This window comes from Vicugna pacos, chromosome X (genome assembly GCF_048564905.1).
Source record: "Vicugna pacos chromosome X, VicPac4, whole genome shotgun sequence".
In the NCBI taxonomy this organism is placed as follows: domain Eukaryota; kingdom Metazoa; phylum Chordata; class Mammalia; order Artiodactyla; family Camelidae; genus Vicugna; species Vicugna pacos.
The window spans coordinates 54,219,653-54,235,549 of record NC_133023.1 but is presented as its reverse complement, the minus strand read 5'-3'; the positions used below and the strand labels follow the sequence as shown (position 1 = coordinate 54,235,549).

The 15,897-nt window shown below is 44.1% G+C and overlaps 2 protein-coding genes across 3 annotated transcripts in view; one reads left to right on the top strand and one right to left on the bottom strand.

Annotated features, from left to right (window-relative positions):
• Positions 1–1,065: 1,065 nt before the first annotated feature.
• The window catches only part of P2RY4 (pyrimidinergic receptor P2Y4), a 66,134-nt gene continuing 51,302 nt past the window's right edge, over positions 1,066–15,897 (top strand). The window contains exons 1-2 of one of the 2 annotated variants that reach the window (XR_012067623.1): positions 1,066–1,566; positions 14,128–14,278. The gene's annotated coding sequence lies outside the window, so the exon portion shown is untranslated. Of the gene's footprint in view, positions 1,567–14,127; positions 14,279–15,897 lie in introns of those variants that run through there. The other variant, XM_031675254.2, reaches the window with a different exon arrangement.
• ARR3 (arrestin 3) lies at positions 2,801–14,893 on the bottom strand. Its single transcript, XM_072956725.1, has 15 exons — positions 14,832–14,893; positions 13,828–13,865; positions 13,523–13,553; positions 13,312–13,372; positions 13,068–13,112; positions 8,186–8,385; positions 8,007–8,066; positions 7,762–7,829; positions 6,972–7,107; positions 6,703–6,787; positions 6,386–6,458; positions 5,852–5,989; positions 3,754–3,837; positions 3,480–3,503; positions 2,801–3,306 (listed from the first exon to the last, which is right to left on the bottom strand). Exons 2-15 carry the CDS (start codon positions 13,842–13,844, stop codon positions 3,246–3,248), a joined length of 1,083 nt encoding a protein of 360 aa, XP_072812826.1. The 5' UTR covers positions 13,845–13,865; positions 14,832–14,893; the 3' UTR covers positions 2,801–3,245.

The following is a 15,897-nucleotide window of genomic DNA, read 5'->3' as shown; positions in this document are numbered from 1 at the left end:
AGGATCCTCTCTTCCCTCAGTGGAGACGAATTAACCTCCGGCAGGAAGGGCAAAAGCTGTGCACTGGAATAAATGTGCGTGTATGCTCAAAAGAAAAAAGGTCAAGTTCAGAGACGTGATTCCAGGCCTTTGCACTGTATGATGGGGAGATGAACCTTACCCCCAAACCCATGATAGGACAAGCCAGGTTATCCAAAGAGTAAGCAGTGGTGGGTAGCTAGAGATGAGTGCATTAGAATGATCATAAAGAGAAATGAGTATTTTTCACATTGTAACTGGTTTTGGCACTGGTCTCAATAAACATCACATTGAGATCTCTGAATTTTTCTTCTGCCTCCTTTGTAGAGACTTGTCTGGACAAATGAACAATGATGTAAGGGACCAGATAGTGGTAAGACCCCTTCTGAACCAGAGTTCTGGAAAGAAATTGATCCTTCCGAGGCATAATGATGCCTCCCTAGGACCAGGAACCCTCAAAGCCCTGAACCCATGACCTTTCTGATCCCTGACATGAATAACTCCTCCCAAGTCAATAGAGCAGAGTAGACCCTCCCAACAGGGATTGAGCTCTAAGTATGCCAGGAGCAGTTGTAGTTATACCTTTCCTTTTGTTGTTCAGGTCAGTCTAACTAGCAACATGATGATGCTGTAATTGCCTCTTTCTGCCTCTACATCTTCTACCCACTTATCTGCCTCCTTAAAATAATCACTGTTTACAAGAGAATGTGTTGCAGAGAGTTGAAACATTTAGTAGAGGGTTGGAGAGATAATGTAGCTGTCCATCCTCTCTGCTAGTTTTACCAACCTTTCTATTGCTTCCCTCAATCCCTTTTTTCAAGTAAAACATGGCTTAACACCCACTCGTGATGTTATAGACAACCACGGCTACTGAATCATGAATGTTGCTAGAAATTAGGCTGCAAGAGTGCTCCTGGCCAGCTGTGTTCCATAGCTGCAGCTGAACCTGCATAAAACAGATGTTTAGAAAGAAGGTAGAGAAAGAAACGAAACTTGCCTCTTAAAGGCTAGAACTTAATAAAGGCAAAACCAAAAGAGTCAAGGAAATCGGGTTCCTGAAAAGTGGCTGGTATGACCACAAACCAAGTGCCTACCATCCTGGGTCAGGTCCAATCCCAATATACTGTTTCGATTAAGGAAGACTATAGAGCAGCAGATTTAAGGAAGCAAGGCCTCTTGGACTTTGTTACTGTTAGCTGGAAATAATATGAGGGCAGAGAGAATAAGAAACAGCACAGGGTTTGGTAATTTGAGGAGGTTTCATATTTTATTTCCCCTTTATGCACAGATAATATGGGATGGTGATGAATCGATTGAGGTATAGGGTTAGGACTATGAGAGTGAACACACTCTTCAGTCCTCCAAGTACATGTTCTTAGTCAATTCCAAAGGTTACCTGCAAAGGAGAGTCAGATACTTAACTCTGTACCTCTCCTCTACCCCCAGTACAGTCTTAGAACCGGAAGTGGAGAATGGCCCTTGAAAACAGTTTCCTGACTCAGCTTCTGAACATTTACAGTAGATAACTTTGAGGAGAAGAATCCCCGGGTAAGTCGGCCAAAGAAGGGGGCAAAAATATACTGTGTGATGCCTTGGCAGGTGCCTTCAAGCTGTTGTACATAAACTAAGTGATGATAAGTAGGCCAACTGTCACCCTAGGCCAGGAGGAAATTAATCAATTCCCTAGAGAACCCACCCCCACTCCATCTCACCTCCCTATCCCCAAAGCCCAACCCAGGCCCCCACTGCTCTGCTCCCCAAGGATTATGCGGCTTGGTTTTACACGTAGACTGGTACTCAATTGAGTCTGATGGTTTCCAGGCCGAAGCCTAGTCTGTGGGCCTCATAGTATGTGAGGCATGTGGGCAGGTGGGCGGCACCTGCTGCCTGAGGTCACATGGCGCTCTCTATCCAACCATCAGCATCGCCCCCAGGCTTGGGCTCAGGGTCATGCCTCCTCAGGCTCTGCCCTCAGCTTCTGTGGCTCCCATGGTGGGGCAGCTGGGGAAGCTGGGGCAGTGGGTGATTGTGGGAGGGTGATAGTCAGGCGGGGATGGCCAGGACTTGAAGGAAAGCGGAAGGACCCACAGAGGGCGAGTGGCCTTGCCAGAGGGAAGTCAGGACTCATTTTGAGGAAAAGCATGTGCTACAGGAGATCTCATCACTGATAGGGGTGGAGGGGCTCATTCTAGGTAGTTTCATTACCCTCCGGAGGAGGAAATACAAGAGAGATCACCAGGCACATCTGGACAAGCTGATTTATTAGAGCGTTACAGTGGGGCTCCCACACAGAGGCACCAAAGCCAGGCACTCAGCTGCCCTCATCCCCCTCAGCTGCCAAAGCCTCCTGGTTCTCCTCGCTGCCAGGCTCCTGCCGAGCAAACTCCTCGATGACTATGTCCTCAGAGCTTGCAGAAGCAGCGAAGGGGAATGGAGGGTTAGAAACAACTGTCTGCATGTCTTCCACATTCACTACTAGCTCCTGATCCCAGAGGAGTGATCCCTTCCCTGCTTCCCAGCTCAGATCCTCAGCCCCGCGTCAACTGCACTGGCTTGTTTCCTTCGCTCCCTCCCCAGTCTCCCAACAGGAAAGTGCCCCCTGAGGGCTGGAGGGGAAATAAGAATGGAGGGTGGGAAGGAGAGAAGGGATGGAAGCATGAAAGACAGGAGAATGGCGAGGGGGCGGGGAAACGGAAAAGCAAAAATGACAGCGATGAGGGGGAGGGACGATTGGGAGAAGAGCAGGAGGTGGAGGGCGAGGACTCAGGAAGGAAAAGGCGGGCTCATGAAAAGCACTGAACTATGACACGAAGCTAAACCACATGTTGCTACTGCACACCTATTGTAAGCAAAACTCCAGGGAAGCTTTTTTTACACTTCCATCATCATAAAATAGTGCAATGGGGAAAGGGGGGTTGGGTTTCCAGGCCTCACATTTTCTTACCAGGTAGCCTCTGTAACAAGCATGGAGAGGGAGGAAAATACGGAGCTGAGGCTGATAAGGGACCCTTCAATTCCCAGCAGAAATGTCTAGTTCTCTTCCTTTGTCCTTTTTAAGGCTCTTCCTCCCATACGCACAACACACAGACACACACACACACAACTTCCTCTGAAAACGTAGACACCCAGCCTACCTACTGCTATTCAGTCTCTATCCATACTGCCAGTTCCCGATTCACAAGATCAGAACTGCTTGGTCCCCATCTGTTCCTGTGAGTCCCACCAGGTCACTCACCATTCGATGGTTTCGGATGCATCAGGATCAGGGGCAGCTCCACACCAACATCACTGTGAGGATCCCAAGGTGGGATTACAGATTTCCCTCCATGTCCACACCCTGAACCTCTCTCCCTCAGTTTTCCGATCCTGGGTTGCCCTCAGATTCTCCCTCGTGTCTCTTTTGGTCTTCTGATATCATCCTCCCCTTCTTGCCCCTGTCCCCCCTCCCTGCTGTCTCTTACCTGGCTGTTAGGTCGCCTAGGATGCTGAGGGCAGAATGACACCCTAAAATTAGCAGCTGGAAATGGAAAGTGGCAACCTAATTTTACTGGGGGATGAGGGATCAAAAGGCCAACTCAGCCACAGAGTGGCTTGTTGGCTTGCTCATAGAGCGCACAGGTTTGGGAAATGGGTCCAGGAGGAGTGGGGAATAGCTTGATTGGCTCAGTCCAACTGGGAGGAAAACAGAAGTGGCTCCCTAGCCTCTGCCCAGATGGACCCTGCACCCTCACTCACCCTCCACAGGACACCATCAGGTTGACTCTGACTTTGTAGGACACCAGGATCCCCAGCAGCTCTTTGTCCACTCCTGGTCGAAGACTAAAGTGGGTAGTATTCATTGTTGAGTGTTGGGGGAGGGTAATCCATTCAGTTCCCCCATCCCTTCCTGTGCACCTTTTGGGTTTTTGGGGGTTTTTTTTGTTTTTTTGAAGTACAGTCAATTACAATGTGTCAATTTCTGGTGTACAGCACAATGTCCCAGTCATGCATATACATACATATATTTGTTTTCATATTCTTTTTCATTAAAGGTTATTACAAGATGTTGAACATAATTCCCTGTGCTATATAGAAGAAACTTTTAAAAATATCTATTTTTATATATATAGTGACTAATATTTGTAAATCTCAAACTCCCAGATTTATTCCTTCCCACCCCCTTTCCCCAGTAACCATAGGATTGTTTACTATGTCTGTGAGTCTGTTTCTGTTTTGTGGATGAGGTCATAGTGTCCATTTTTATTTTTTTAGATTCCATATATGAGTGGTATCATATGGTATTTTTTTCTCTTTCTAGCCTACTTCACTTACAATGATGATCTGTAGGTCCATCCATGTTTCTGCAAATGGCATTATTTTATTCTTTTTTATGGCTGAATAGTCCTGTGTACCTTTTGTCATCTAACAGGTCTCCCAGGCTCAGATCTCCTACTCTTGGGAGTAGTTCCTCAAATCTAGTTTTTACCGCATCACCCTCTGCTTAGGAGCCTACCTTTCTGAATGTAACTACTTCACTGCTTGACTTTCACAACCCTTAACAATTTGGCCCCACCTAGCCTCTCTAGAACCTTCCTGCCCTAACTTCCTGACACCTGGATTACAACCTAAGCTGATCCATCTCTCCATGCTCAGAACATGCCATGCGGCTTCCTGCTTTCCAGCCTTTGTCCATGCTAGGCTCCCAATCTGGAATGCTCTTTTCTTCCTCTGTTGCTCTCCAGATCCAACACATGCTTGAAGATCTAGCTCATTCTATCTCTCCAGGAAGCCCTCGCCAACTACGCTGGCTTCTTTGACTCCTGTTTAATTTCTAGTCTGAACTGCATATACTAAGGTTTAACTGTTAGATTGCATTTGCATTCCTCTTTGTTCCCTATCTAGGCCACAAATTGACTGAAGGCGGAGACAGTCTTAAACTTCTCTGTGTCCTCCCACAATGCTTTTAGCATGGGGATGAGCATGTAACAGGTGTTCAGTGGAAACCCACTGACTGAAAAATAAGACACAGAAAGCAATATGATCTTGGGAAAGTCTCTTCATTGCTCTGGGATGCTGATCCTCTGTCTATAAAATAATGCTGTCTGGATGATTTTGCAGGCTCATTCTAACAGTAACAGTCTATAGCTACATGTTTGATAGGGCATAGAGAGAGGCAGTGGGAATTAACGCTTGACAGAGGGTGGCAGATGGGTTTTGGTGGGAGACACATACAACACTAGGGCAGCCAAGTCTTAGGCATAGGACCAAATGAATGATTTGATAGAATTCTGTCAGTTCCTATTGTATTATTCTCCTTTTTTGTCTTCCTTTCTCTCCATTTCTCACCTCCTAGTTTTCCACTCCACTCCTGTCTTCACTGGAGAGTAGCTGCTATAGAGATTGCAGTGTTAGAGCCAGATGACGTGAGATAGAATCTGTTCCACCTCTGCCACTTATTAGCTATGGAAGCTTGGACAAGTTCCTTCATCTCTCTGAGCCTTCGGGTCATTAAGTGTAAAACAGAACAAGAACACGTATCCAGCCAACTTGAATGAGATTCTTATGAAGATGACATACTACCATATGTAAGGCCTTTGTGAGCTGTAAAATATACAACATAAGGAATTTTTCCATTCCACTTTTTCCTTTCTTGTTGCCTAGGACCTAAACCTGCCATTGGTCCCATGGGTATTATTTAGCATCCTGTTCCTCCAGCCTGGAGGGATGTCGGAACACTGGCCTAGGGACATTCTTTAAACTAGGTAGGCTTCATTGAAGACGAAACCTCAGGACTATATATATAGTGCACAGAATGGGTTGGGGAATGAAGGTTGGGAGTTACATTTGAGCTTACATTGTGCTAGAGGCCAGATTGGTGTCACCATGCTTGAATTTGCCATCTAGTGCCAGGCCCTGTTTCTCGCAGTTGTCAGCCAGGAGTGGGGTTACTTCAAAGCTCTTGGAGAAGGTGGAGTTAGCAGCTATAGTCTCCCTTCAAAAGGAAAAGAAGAGAAGATCTTAAGCTAGGCTTGCCAACTAAGTAATTCTCATCCCCAAGAGCATTTTGCACGATTCCGTGAACCTACTAGAGTATCCAAGGGAGTTGGCATGTCTAGCTGTGGAGAATAGGAACAATTCACTCCGGTCAGAAATCCTCATGCCCCTGCCCTCTCTCAGCATTTCAGTGATCCTCTTGGGGGTATCCTCCCTCTAGTTCTCCTGGGAATCCCTCCCTCTCTCCACATCAACCCTCACCTTGACCTTCCTCAGTCCTGGGCTCTTCTCTGCTTCCTTCTTTCCTCAACCCCCTCTTCTGCATCCAGACCCCAGCCCCCTTCCCACCACCCTACCCCTCAGCTCTCTGACCCCGGCCCCAGCCCCAGCTCACGTGAACTCCTGGATGAACACAGTCTTGGTGTACTTGTCTAGTGAATACAGGACAACATCTGTGGTCTGATCAACTGAAGAGCCAGGAAAAAGCACATGACTACAATTAGTCAGTCATCTTCAAGACCCCAACTCACGGCTCTCAGATGTGACCTTATACATAGGCACACCATGCATTCAGCACAAAAGATATGTGTTTTGATGAACCTGCATTGGAGGGAAAGCCTAGATGAATGCAGACTGGGGAAGTGGGGCAGAGTTTTGGAAAAAACCTGTGGCTTTGGGACCAAGTACCTGGGGATAGGACAAGAAGCTCACCTGAAATCTTGATTTTTTTGATGACCTTGTTGGTGGAGTTGTTGATGGAAACATTGACAGCGATGGGTTTGCCGTGGTAGTGAACCTGAAGCAGGAGGGGAGGCCCATGGCGAGGTTGGAGGGAGAACACCCAGATCAAGTCCTTGAGTTTGTTTCCTTAGTGCTGTTGCCACCCTGGCTTCAATCCTTGTCTTACCCAAGTAGGAGATCAGTGAAGAAAGGGTTTCAAAGGGGTTTGTGGTAGGGGGCAGGAAAGGCGGGTAACGAACCTCCCTGTCCATCCAGGCCTGGAGTTGTAGGGGCTGAGCTGACAGGAGGAAGCGGCGCACGGTCTGAGCCCAGGGGCCGGGGCCTGGCTCCAAGGGTGCAAACTGTATTTTCCGAATCACCAGCCGCACAGAGTCTCTGAGTAGAGGCCAAGGGGTCAGCTAGAACGTCTCCTTAGGACCCACAGACCTTTCCCATGCCAACCCCATAGCCCAGTCCTTGCTTGCGGGGTGGAGGTGGCAGAAAACCTTGCTCCAACAACACCTCTGAACCCTCAGTGAGATATCTAGACCACATGTCAGCAAACTGTGGCTCTCTGGCCACATCTGGCCTGCTGCCTGTTTCTGTATGGCCTGCAAGGACAGAATGGTTATTACATTTATAATGGTTGGGAAAACAATCAAAGAACAATACTATTTCATGACATGTGGAAATTATATAAAATTCAAATTTCAGTGTCTGTAATTAAGCTGTATTGGCACACAGCCATGCTCCTTCATTTACGGACTGCCTGTGGCCGCTTTCATGCTACAGTGGCATGGTTGAGTAATTGCAATAGAAACTATATTGCTCACAAAGCCGAACTATTTAGTTTTTGGCCTTTGACGGGAAAGTTTGCTGACCTTTGTTCTAGAGCAAAGAAGAGAAGTCAGAGGGGACTCAGAACTGGGCATCTAAGCTGGTGGTGATGGTGCTGTGGAGGTTAGAAGTAGGTCTGTTTCTGTCCTGAAAGCGAGATCTGTTTCCTGGCACAGGCTGGAGGCAGGGGTTTTGGAGAGGACCAAAGAATACCTCTTGGAGACTTTCTCCTCCAGGTTTTCAGCACAGAAACTCTTCACTTCAAAGTCAACACCACAGGACTGCAAAGGGGCAGGGACAAAGAGAACTTGTTTCCAACACTGCCCCTCTCTTGTGGCTCTATAAAGATACCTGATCCCATCCCTTAGCTGTCCATTTCTCCAGTCTTGTCCGTTTATCCCTCTGTCCCTCCTCCCAGCACTGACATCTGCCCCTCTTTCTCAGAACCCAGACCTCACCTTTCCTGTATCGTCAGGACCTGGCTGCAATGCCACTGAACAAGGCAGGTTGACAACCATCTAGGGGATCAGAAGGAGGTCAACAAACAGAAGAAGTAGGGACCCCATTTCTCTGTTCTCCTTCTGTAACTTCCTCTCAATCTTCGCTGAAAGCCTTATCCAGGACTTGGGGTCAGTACCTGCAGGGTAAAAGGGTAGGCATTCTCCCCCAGCTTGTGCAGCAGTCGCTCCTGTAGGACTGTGAGGGGCCCCTGCGGGCTGCTGGGCTCAGCTGGGACCACTTGCTGGACCTGTACATACAGATCTTTGCGGAACGTCAGACCAATCACATCCAAATCATCATGGCCATAGCGAAAGGCACATGTCAACATGACAAACACTGTAGGCAAAAGAAGAAGAGAGTGACCTGTCAGTCCTGAGAGGGAAAGGCGATCTTAAATGGCTCACAGAAAGACATGGAGAGAAAATGTAATATGATCAAAACAGTATGGCCTTAAAGAAAAGGATTAATGCATTTGACTATAGTAAAACTTAAAACTTCTTTACATTGAGTCTTTCTAAGTAAAACAGATAAACAACAAGTTCCTACTATATAGCACAGGAAACTATATTCAATACCTTATAACGGCCTATAATGAAAAAATATGAAAAGGAATATATGTATATCTCTCTCTATATATATATATCTGTATCTGGATCACTTTGCTGTGCACTAGAAATTAACACAACATTGTAAATCAACTATACGTCAATAAAAAAATTAAAATCTTTTAAAATAATGAACCAAATAAAAGCCTGGGAGAAAACATTTGCAACATATATCACAAACAAAAGTTTAGTGTTCATAGTATATAAAGAACTCCCACAAGTCAGTGATAAAAATAAAAATATCCCAATATAAAAGTGAGCAAATTATGTGAGTAGGCTCTTTGCAGAAGTGCAAAATGGGGAGTGGCCAATAAGACATGAAAACATGTCTAGTCTCATCAGTAAGCAGATAAATGCATATTAAAACCACAGAGATAACATTTCACACCCTTGGGATAGTCAGCAATTTTTCAGTCTGATAGCACTAAGTATTGAGCTGTGCTCCAGATGTGGAGCAATAGGAGTTCATTACACACTGTGGTGGGAGTATACATTATATAACCGCTTTGGAAAACTGGCGCCATCCAGTAAAAACTGAATCTGCTCATATCTTATGACCTAAGGAATTTAGAGGAACTCTTGCTCATGTCTATATGGAGATACACATAAGAATGTCTGTTGAGCCAATGTGTTTGTCATAGCATAAAACTGGAAACGATTTAAGTACCTACCAATGGGAGAATGGGTAAACAGTTGTTGTATATTCCTATAATGGAATACTAAACTGGGGATAAAACAAATGAACTTGAACTCCATGTATTAACATGGTTAAATCTCAAAAACTGTTGAGTTAGAAAAAATAGCTAGCTGCAGAATGATACGCATAACCTGAGATCGTGTATATCAAATTGAAAAGCATGTAGAACAATACCGAAGTTGCTCACAGGTATATAAATATAGAGTAGAAGTGTAGAAACATCATGGGAGTAATAAACACCAAATTCAGGATAGTGGTTACCTGGGGGTGAAGGCAGAAAGAGGAGGGAGGGAGGAAGGGTCATGGGATCAGGGAAGGACACATGGGAGACTTCAGTTTGTTTCTGTAATTCTTTTTAAAGCTACGTGGTGGGTACAGGGTATTCCTTACACAGTTCTCTAGGGTCAGAATACCTGGGTTTGAATATGACTTGTATAAATCCCTCGAGTTGTCTGAGCATCAGTTATTTCACCTGTCAATAATAGGAGTGCACTAAGAGCTCTCCATATGTTATTTAGACCTCACAATAATCCTCTGAAAATGAGAGAAAATGAGCTCAAAGCTGTCAAGTGATAGTCCAGGATTTCAATCCAGGCCAGTCTGACTCCAAAGCCTCGACTCGTATGTGCCCAACTTAACTCATAGGACGGCTGTAAGGAGTTGATGTATAAGAAATCCCTTTGGAAATTGTAATTATAGATGTGGAGGATGAGGACCATGTTGATTATGATCATCAGCATGGGAATATTGGAGAAATGAAACTTATACTTTGCAGCTAGTACCTAAGATTAGGGGCAAACAGAAAGCCACTTCAATGCTCTAGTGGATTTTGGGACGGGGTACAGAGGACAGTAACAGAGATGAGGGGAAGTAAAAATTTAGAACAAGGGTGGGGAATCTTATTTTTATCAGGAGTGAATAGAAAACTACCCAGTGAAAAGAAAACTACCAAAAGCCACACACTAATAGAAAGCAATCTATTTTTGTGTTTTTAAGAGATCAGAATATCAAAAGCCAGATTGTCTGATTTTAAAATTACCAACAAGCAAAGAAAATGAGTCTATATTCAAAAGATACAACAAAGACTGAAAGTAATGATAATGGCAGTGTTTATAAGGACACAGGCAATGGGCAGCCTTGTACCCTGCAGGAGGGAGAGTTAATTGGTACAATCATTTTGAAGGGCAATTTGGCGATAGAAAGCTTTACAATTGTGTGACTGCCCTTTGGCCATTCATTCTTTTTCTGGGCGTTTAGTCTAAAGAAATAATTGGACAGGTATGAAAAAATCTATATAAGTGTGTACCTTACGGGGTCGTTTATCATAGCAAAAAATGTTCAACAATTGAAGATTGGCTAAATACATTATGGTACACCCATACAATATAGTGGTAGGCATCTTAAAAATTTATAGATTTTTATATATTGACATAGGTAAAAAAGGAGATTAGAAAACATTATTTATAATATAGCATTTTTAATAAAATATAGATTTTTTACACAGATGATATGACTAAATATGAACTAAAATATTAGTGATTATCTCTGGATGATAGGATTACAGTCTTTTCCTCCTTCATCTGCACTTTGTAATTTTTCTACAATGAAGAAAAACTTAATTTTCAAAAGATCAACAACAGATAAATTCACCTTGGTTCTCAATTATGCCAATTAAAGTGGGAGAAGGGAGAGAAAAAGAAAAGCAAAAGAAAAGAAGGGGGAAAGGAAAAGAAAAGACAGAGAAGATGAGAAAAAGAGGAAAAGAGGTGGCTGGAAGGAAGGAGGGAATGGGAGGAAATGAAAGAGAAGAGAAATAAGACAGGAAACAATCAGGAAGGGCCAGGCAGAAGGGTATCTAGTAGCCCCTAACGTGAGGATGTTAATCAGATAAGTTGTATTTGGCACATCCTCCTGTTGGCATGAGGGGAGGACATCACCACCCCCCAAGATCTTATTGGCTCTTGGGCAGTTTAGAATCATCTTTTTTTTTGTTAGTAAATAGCTTGCATTTATTTTTTTAATTCAACATCTATTATAAAGTCACTCATTTAGATTTGTGTTTATTACACAAACAATACGTACTAACTGTGACAATCAGAAAACACACACCAAAAGGGAAATCCAAGCTCTGCCATCATACATCATATTCCAGAGATAACTATTATTGATGTCTGTTGAGTTTGCTCCCCAAATTTGTTTCTGTAATTAAACATAAGGCCACCTTAGGTATTTATGACTTCTCTCTCATTGCCTTTTGGAAATTAAACATTTTATTTTCAGATCATTGTAGATTGACATGCACTTATAAGAAATAATACAGAGAAATCCCCCAGAGATTTTTGTTAAACAACACTTCATTCACACAACCACATATGCTGCCCTACAACCGGCCGTTTTCATTCAGTGGTATAGTGTAAGCATATTTTACATCAACAAATGCACCTCGGGAAAAAAACATATTTGAAAATACGATGCAAATAAGATTATATTCATAAAAGTAACAAAACATATAAAATAGCTAAGGAATAAACTCCAGAAATATACACAACTTAAATGAATAGTAATATAAACCTATTAAGGGACATAAAAAAGATTGGAATTAAAGGGAAAAACACATCTTATTCCTGGATCAACATTCTTTTCTTAAACTAAAGCTTTCTTTCTGTACATTATTCTGAAGATTTTGTAGGGCTGTGAAAAAAATGATTTAGATTTTAGAACTACAGAGTAATTGAGAGTCTTAAATAAGTTGGTTAATTTACTGGCTAGTTCCTAAAATTCCTCTGATATTTAAAACTGGATGGACTCCCTTTCCATACTGTGTAATCTGAGAGATTCAAGTCTGTTTTATTCCACAACATCTAAAGATTATATCTGAACTAGTATTCATCAATTTGTTCTGAGACTTTCTCAAATCAAACTCAATTTCAATCTAGTTAGATCACAGAGTAAGAATTAAAAGAGAAAAAAGCAGTAAAAAAAAAATTCAGTGTAATATTGATCTGTAGTATCCTATTCTGTGGCCAGAGCAGTTTCTCTTGCTGTTACTTGCTGTAGTTATTGTTTTGTTTGTTTATTTGGGATTTTTTTTAATGGAAAAGATGGCTTCCCTACATAAGGGAGAGATGGAAAGACATATGCCAGAGACTGCAAAATGTCAGCCTGAGGGCCACATCCAGCCTATGAAAAAATAAAGTTTTCTGACCTAGCCAGGCCTTTCAAAATCTTTTAATTAGTTGCTAACATTTGAAATTCAGGAAATTTGCATAAAAATCTCAATCTCTGGTGTATTGGATCTTTCTATAGGCACAGCAGTGAAGGGGGGGTACTACCAACAATAATGGAGTAAATCAGAAATTTTAGGGAAAAAAACTTTTGATTTCAACACATATGCTTTAGAAATATATTTATTTTGAATGTCATTTGGGAATGAATGGGGCATTATAATCTTTTTCAGACTTTGGATCTCTAAAGGTCTTATTCTGAGCTTTATTTCTGATTCCTCTTTAATAATCAGAAAATTTGGCCACACTGGGCTGTAATTCCCAATTGTTGACCTCCACCAGGTGAGACATTCACAGTTCTCACCACTTTTTAATTTTCTTATACCCCTCTGGTCCACTCGTCCAGACCACTCTTTCAGGTTGCTTGTCTGGTATGCATGACATTTTAGTTTGGGGTCCCTGGCACATACACAAACAAGGAATTTTACTTACTCTTTCGACCTTTTAAGTAATCAGGGTCAACCAGGACTACACCATCTGTGGAGAGGGAGAGACAACAGGCACCCTGGTCAGGAATAGTCCTCAGACCGTGAAACAGAAGTTGATCCCTGAATGGTTCCTCCGATTTTCCCCTTTAATTGGCCTCCTCTTCTGTGTGGTCCTTTCTTGGCTTTCTTTTACTCCCTGGCTCCCATTCCCTTCTCCCCAGGCTCTTTCCCTTTTTAAACTCACTGACCAATGGGTTCCACCATGTCCACATGGTCCACGAAGTCCCGTTTCCCCAGGTAGATGGAGAGCTGTTGTGGAACAACCTCCCATGTTACTCTTATAATCATCTTTGAATGGATTCCCCTGATGCCCCCAACCCAAACCCCTGAGACCTCGAAGGATGTACCCACCTATCCCTTTTGCCCTCTCATTTGCCCAGCTGGGCCAGGTTCTCTCACCTTGCCATTGGAGCAGGTCTTCTTAAATACCCTATGAGGAGGAAATCATAGGATACGGAGGGGGATTGAAAGAGAAAGGAAGAGGAGACGGGAAAAGAAAGGCAGGGAAGTGGGGAGAAAAGGAAATATTTCTAGGATTAGAAGAGGCCCAAGGAGCGTGAAATGGCACAAAGGTGAAGGTAGTTGCGATAGAGTCCAAGACACAGGTTGAGGAGAGGTGTCCAACCCCTCTACCTTAAAGGCAACTACTTGAGTTTGGGTAAGTGACAAGTGACAGCATCAGCAAGTTAGGAGATCTTACTTACTTGGACGTGTTGGCCATGGTGTTGATGTTGAGCCTTTTCTGGCAAGAGGGAAAGAAGGAGGAAGGCGCAATCATTTGGTCCCTATTCGTCTTACCCGACTCTGGTATACCATCCAGACATGTAGTGTGATGTACCCTTTCCTCCTTAGTTAGACAACTCACCACAATCAAGCCCCTCCTATTCTCCCTCCTGCCAAGATTTCTTAAACAGCCATACTCTCAGCTATCTGAGACACAGGAAGAAACCTTCCCTATTTTTTTTTTAATGAATTGTTGACTAACCATACTGCCTATTCTCCAGAAAGGGGAAAGCTTCTTGAAATAGCTGGGACACTCTTGAGAGCCTTCAAAGAGAAGGAATTCACCTGGAAAGGGGCTGGAGAAAGGCCCCTCCATCCAAGAAAGTATGAGGAAAATTGGACTGGATGAGGCTGAGCATCACCTGGCACACGGTAGGTGCCAAGACATGTTTGTTAGATACATGAATGAATGAATGAATAAATGAAAAACCAGATTCTGTGTGCTTGTGCTCCTGCAATGGATTCTGAGACTGAGTTCCCCTCACTGTGGCCTTAACGCTCAGCTAAGAAGGGAGAAAGGTGTGGGAGAGAAAAGGTCGGTGCCTTCATGCTCTTGGTTGTTGGTGGCAGAAACCTCTATGGAGGTTGAAAGCCATCCTTGAACCTATTCATTTCTTTCATTACCCTCCCCAGATTTTCCCATCCTTATCCCCATCTATGGCCCAAGGTATTAGGCCTTGGAGTAGTGATCCTTAGAGAGAAAGATGTCTCTCTAAGTGTTTCTCTTTGATGCATATTAGGTCTGGCCCGAGGGGTGAGCTTAGGGCAGCTTCCGGAGGTCTCTGGCAGGGTCTCTCAGCCTGAGTGCCTGCCAGCTGTGTCAGGAAAGCTGCCCCTCAAGTGCTTCTTGATATATCGAGGGGGGTGCTAAGGGGAGGGGATATGGGACCTAGTATGGGCTGGAAATAGGATTTTGGACTGTTACCTTGGGAGGGAGATGAAGGTCACATCCGTCTCCAGCTCTGGTTGCTATGCTCGCCTCCCCAACCTCTTATACCCAAGGTCCTCTGAGTTTTTAGATTGGTGGGGGTCAGGGGAGAAGAATGGGGTTCTTGGGGGGGGGCATGAAATACTGCTTTATAAATAGCTCAGGTGCCAAGAGTTTGGAAAGCAGATTAGAGGCCTAAAGATTAGTGGCTAAAAGATTAGTAGGCTCTTGCTGCTGGGACAGGTTGGGGGTCAGGGGTTGAGTCTGATGGTGTTAAAGTCAGGGGAGCTTGAGAAGGGGAACTACATACAGGGTTTTGGCCTTGTGAGGCCTTGACCCCGAGGACCAGGATCAAAAGGGGAGTCAGGGACATTAAAAGAAAAGCATGGTGTGGGATAGAAATAGGAAGGCTCAAAGTATAGGCCTTTGTGATTCTGAAAGGAGCCTTGTGTTACACTCCAGTCTTTCTATATCTCTTGATCAGCTATTACAGGCCACACAAAAGCCAAGGATATGGGAAAGAGCACCCCTTCCCCAGCCTCCAACTACTGGGGACTTGGGACTCTGGAAGGGATGTTTTGAAACCCTGATTATCCCAGCTTATGTGCACAGCATGAGTCAATCTCCTGTAAATGAGGGTGGGTTGGGGGAGGGGCAGCTGCGTGTATTGAGCTGTGTGTGCACCCAATCCTCTGTGAGCCTTGAACTTCTTTTCTTGTTGGGGAGGAAGATAACAAAGGATTCTTGGCCCAGGGGCAGGTTCTCCTGGTAGGATGTTGCATTTGAAAGGAAAAAGCAATGGACATCTTTATCACCCTCACCTAAAGTATACCTTCCCTGCCCCCTAGCCCTTGACTCTTTCCAATCCCTAAAACTAAGTCCACGCTATAGGCTCTAAGCAGCTTCCCTTGCCTCATATGACCACTCATGGAATTAGAGATATTTCTGTCCAACAGCTGCCAGGACCCCCACAATGGTAGCAACAAAAGTAATCTTCCTTTCTTGGCTGTCCTTCCCATAGGGCCCAGGCCCAGGCTTCATGGACATGGAGAATATATCTTCA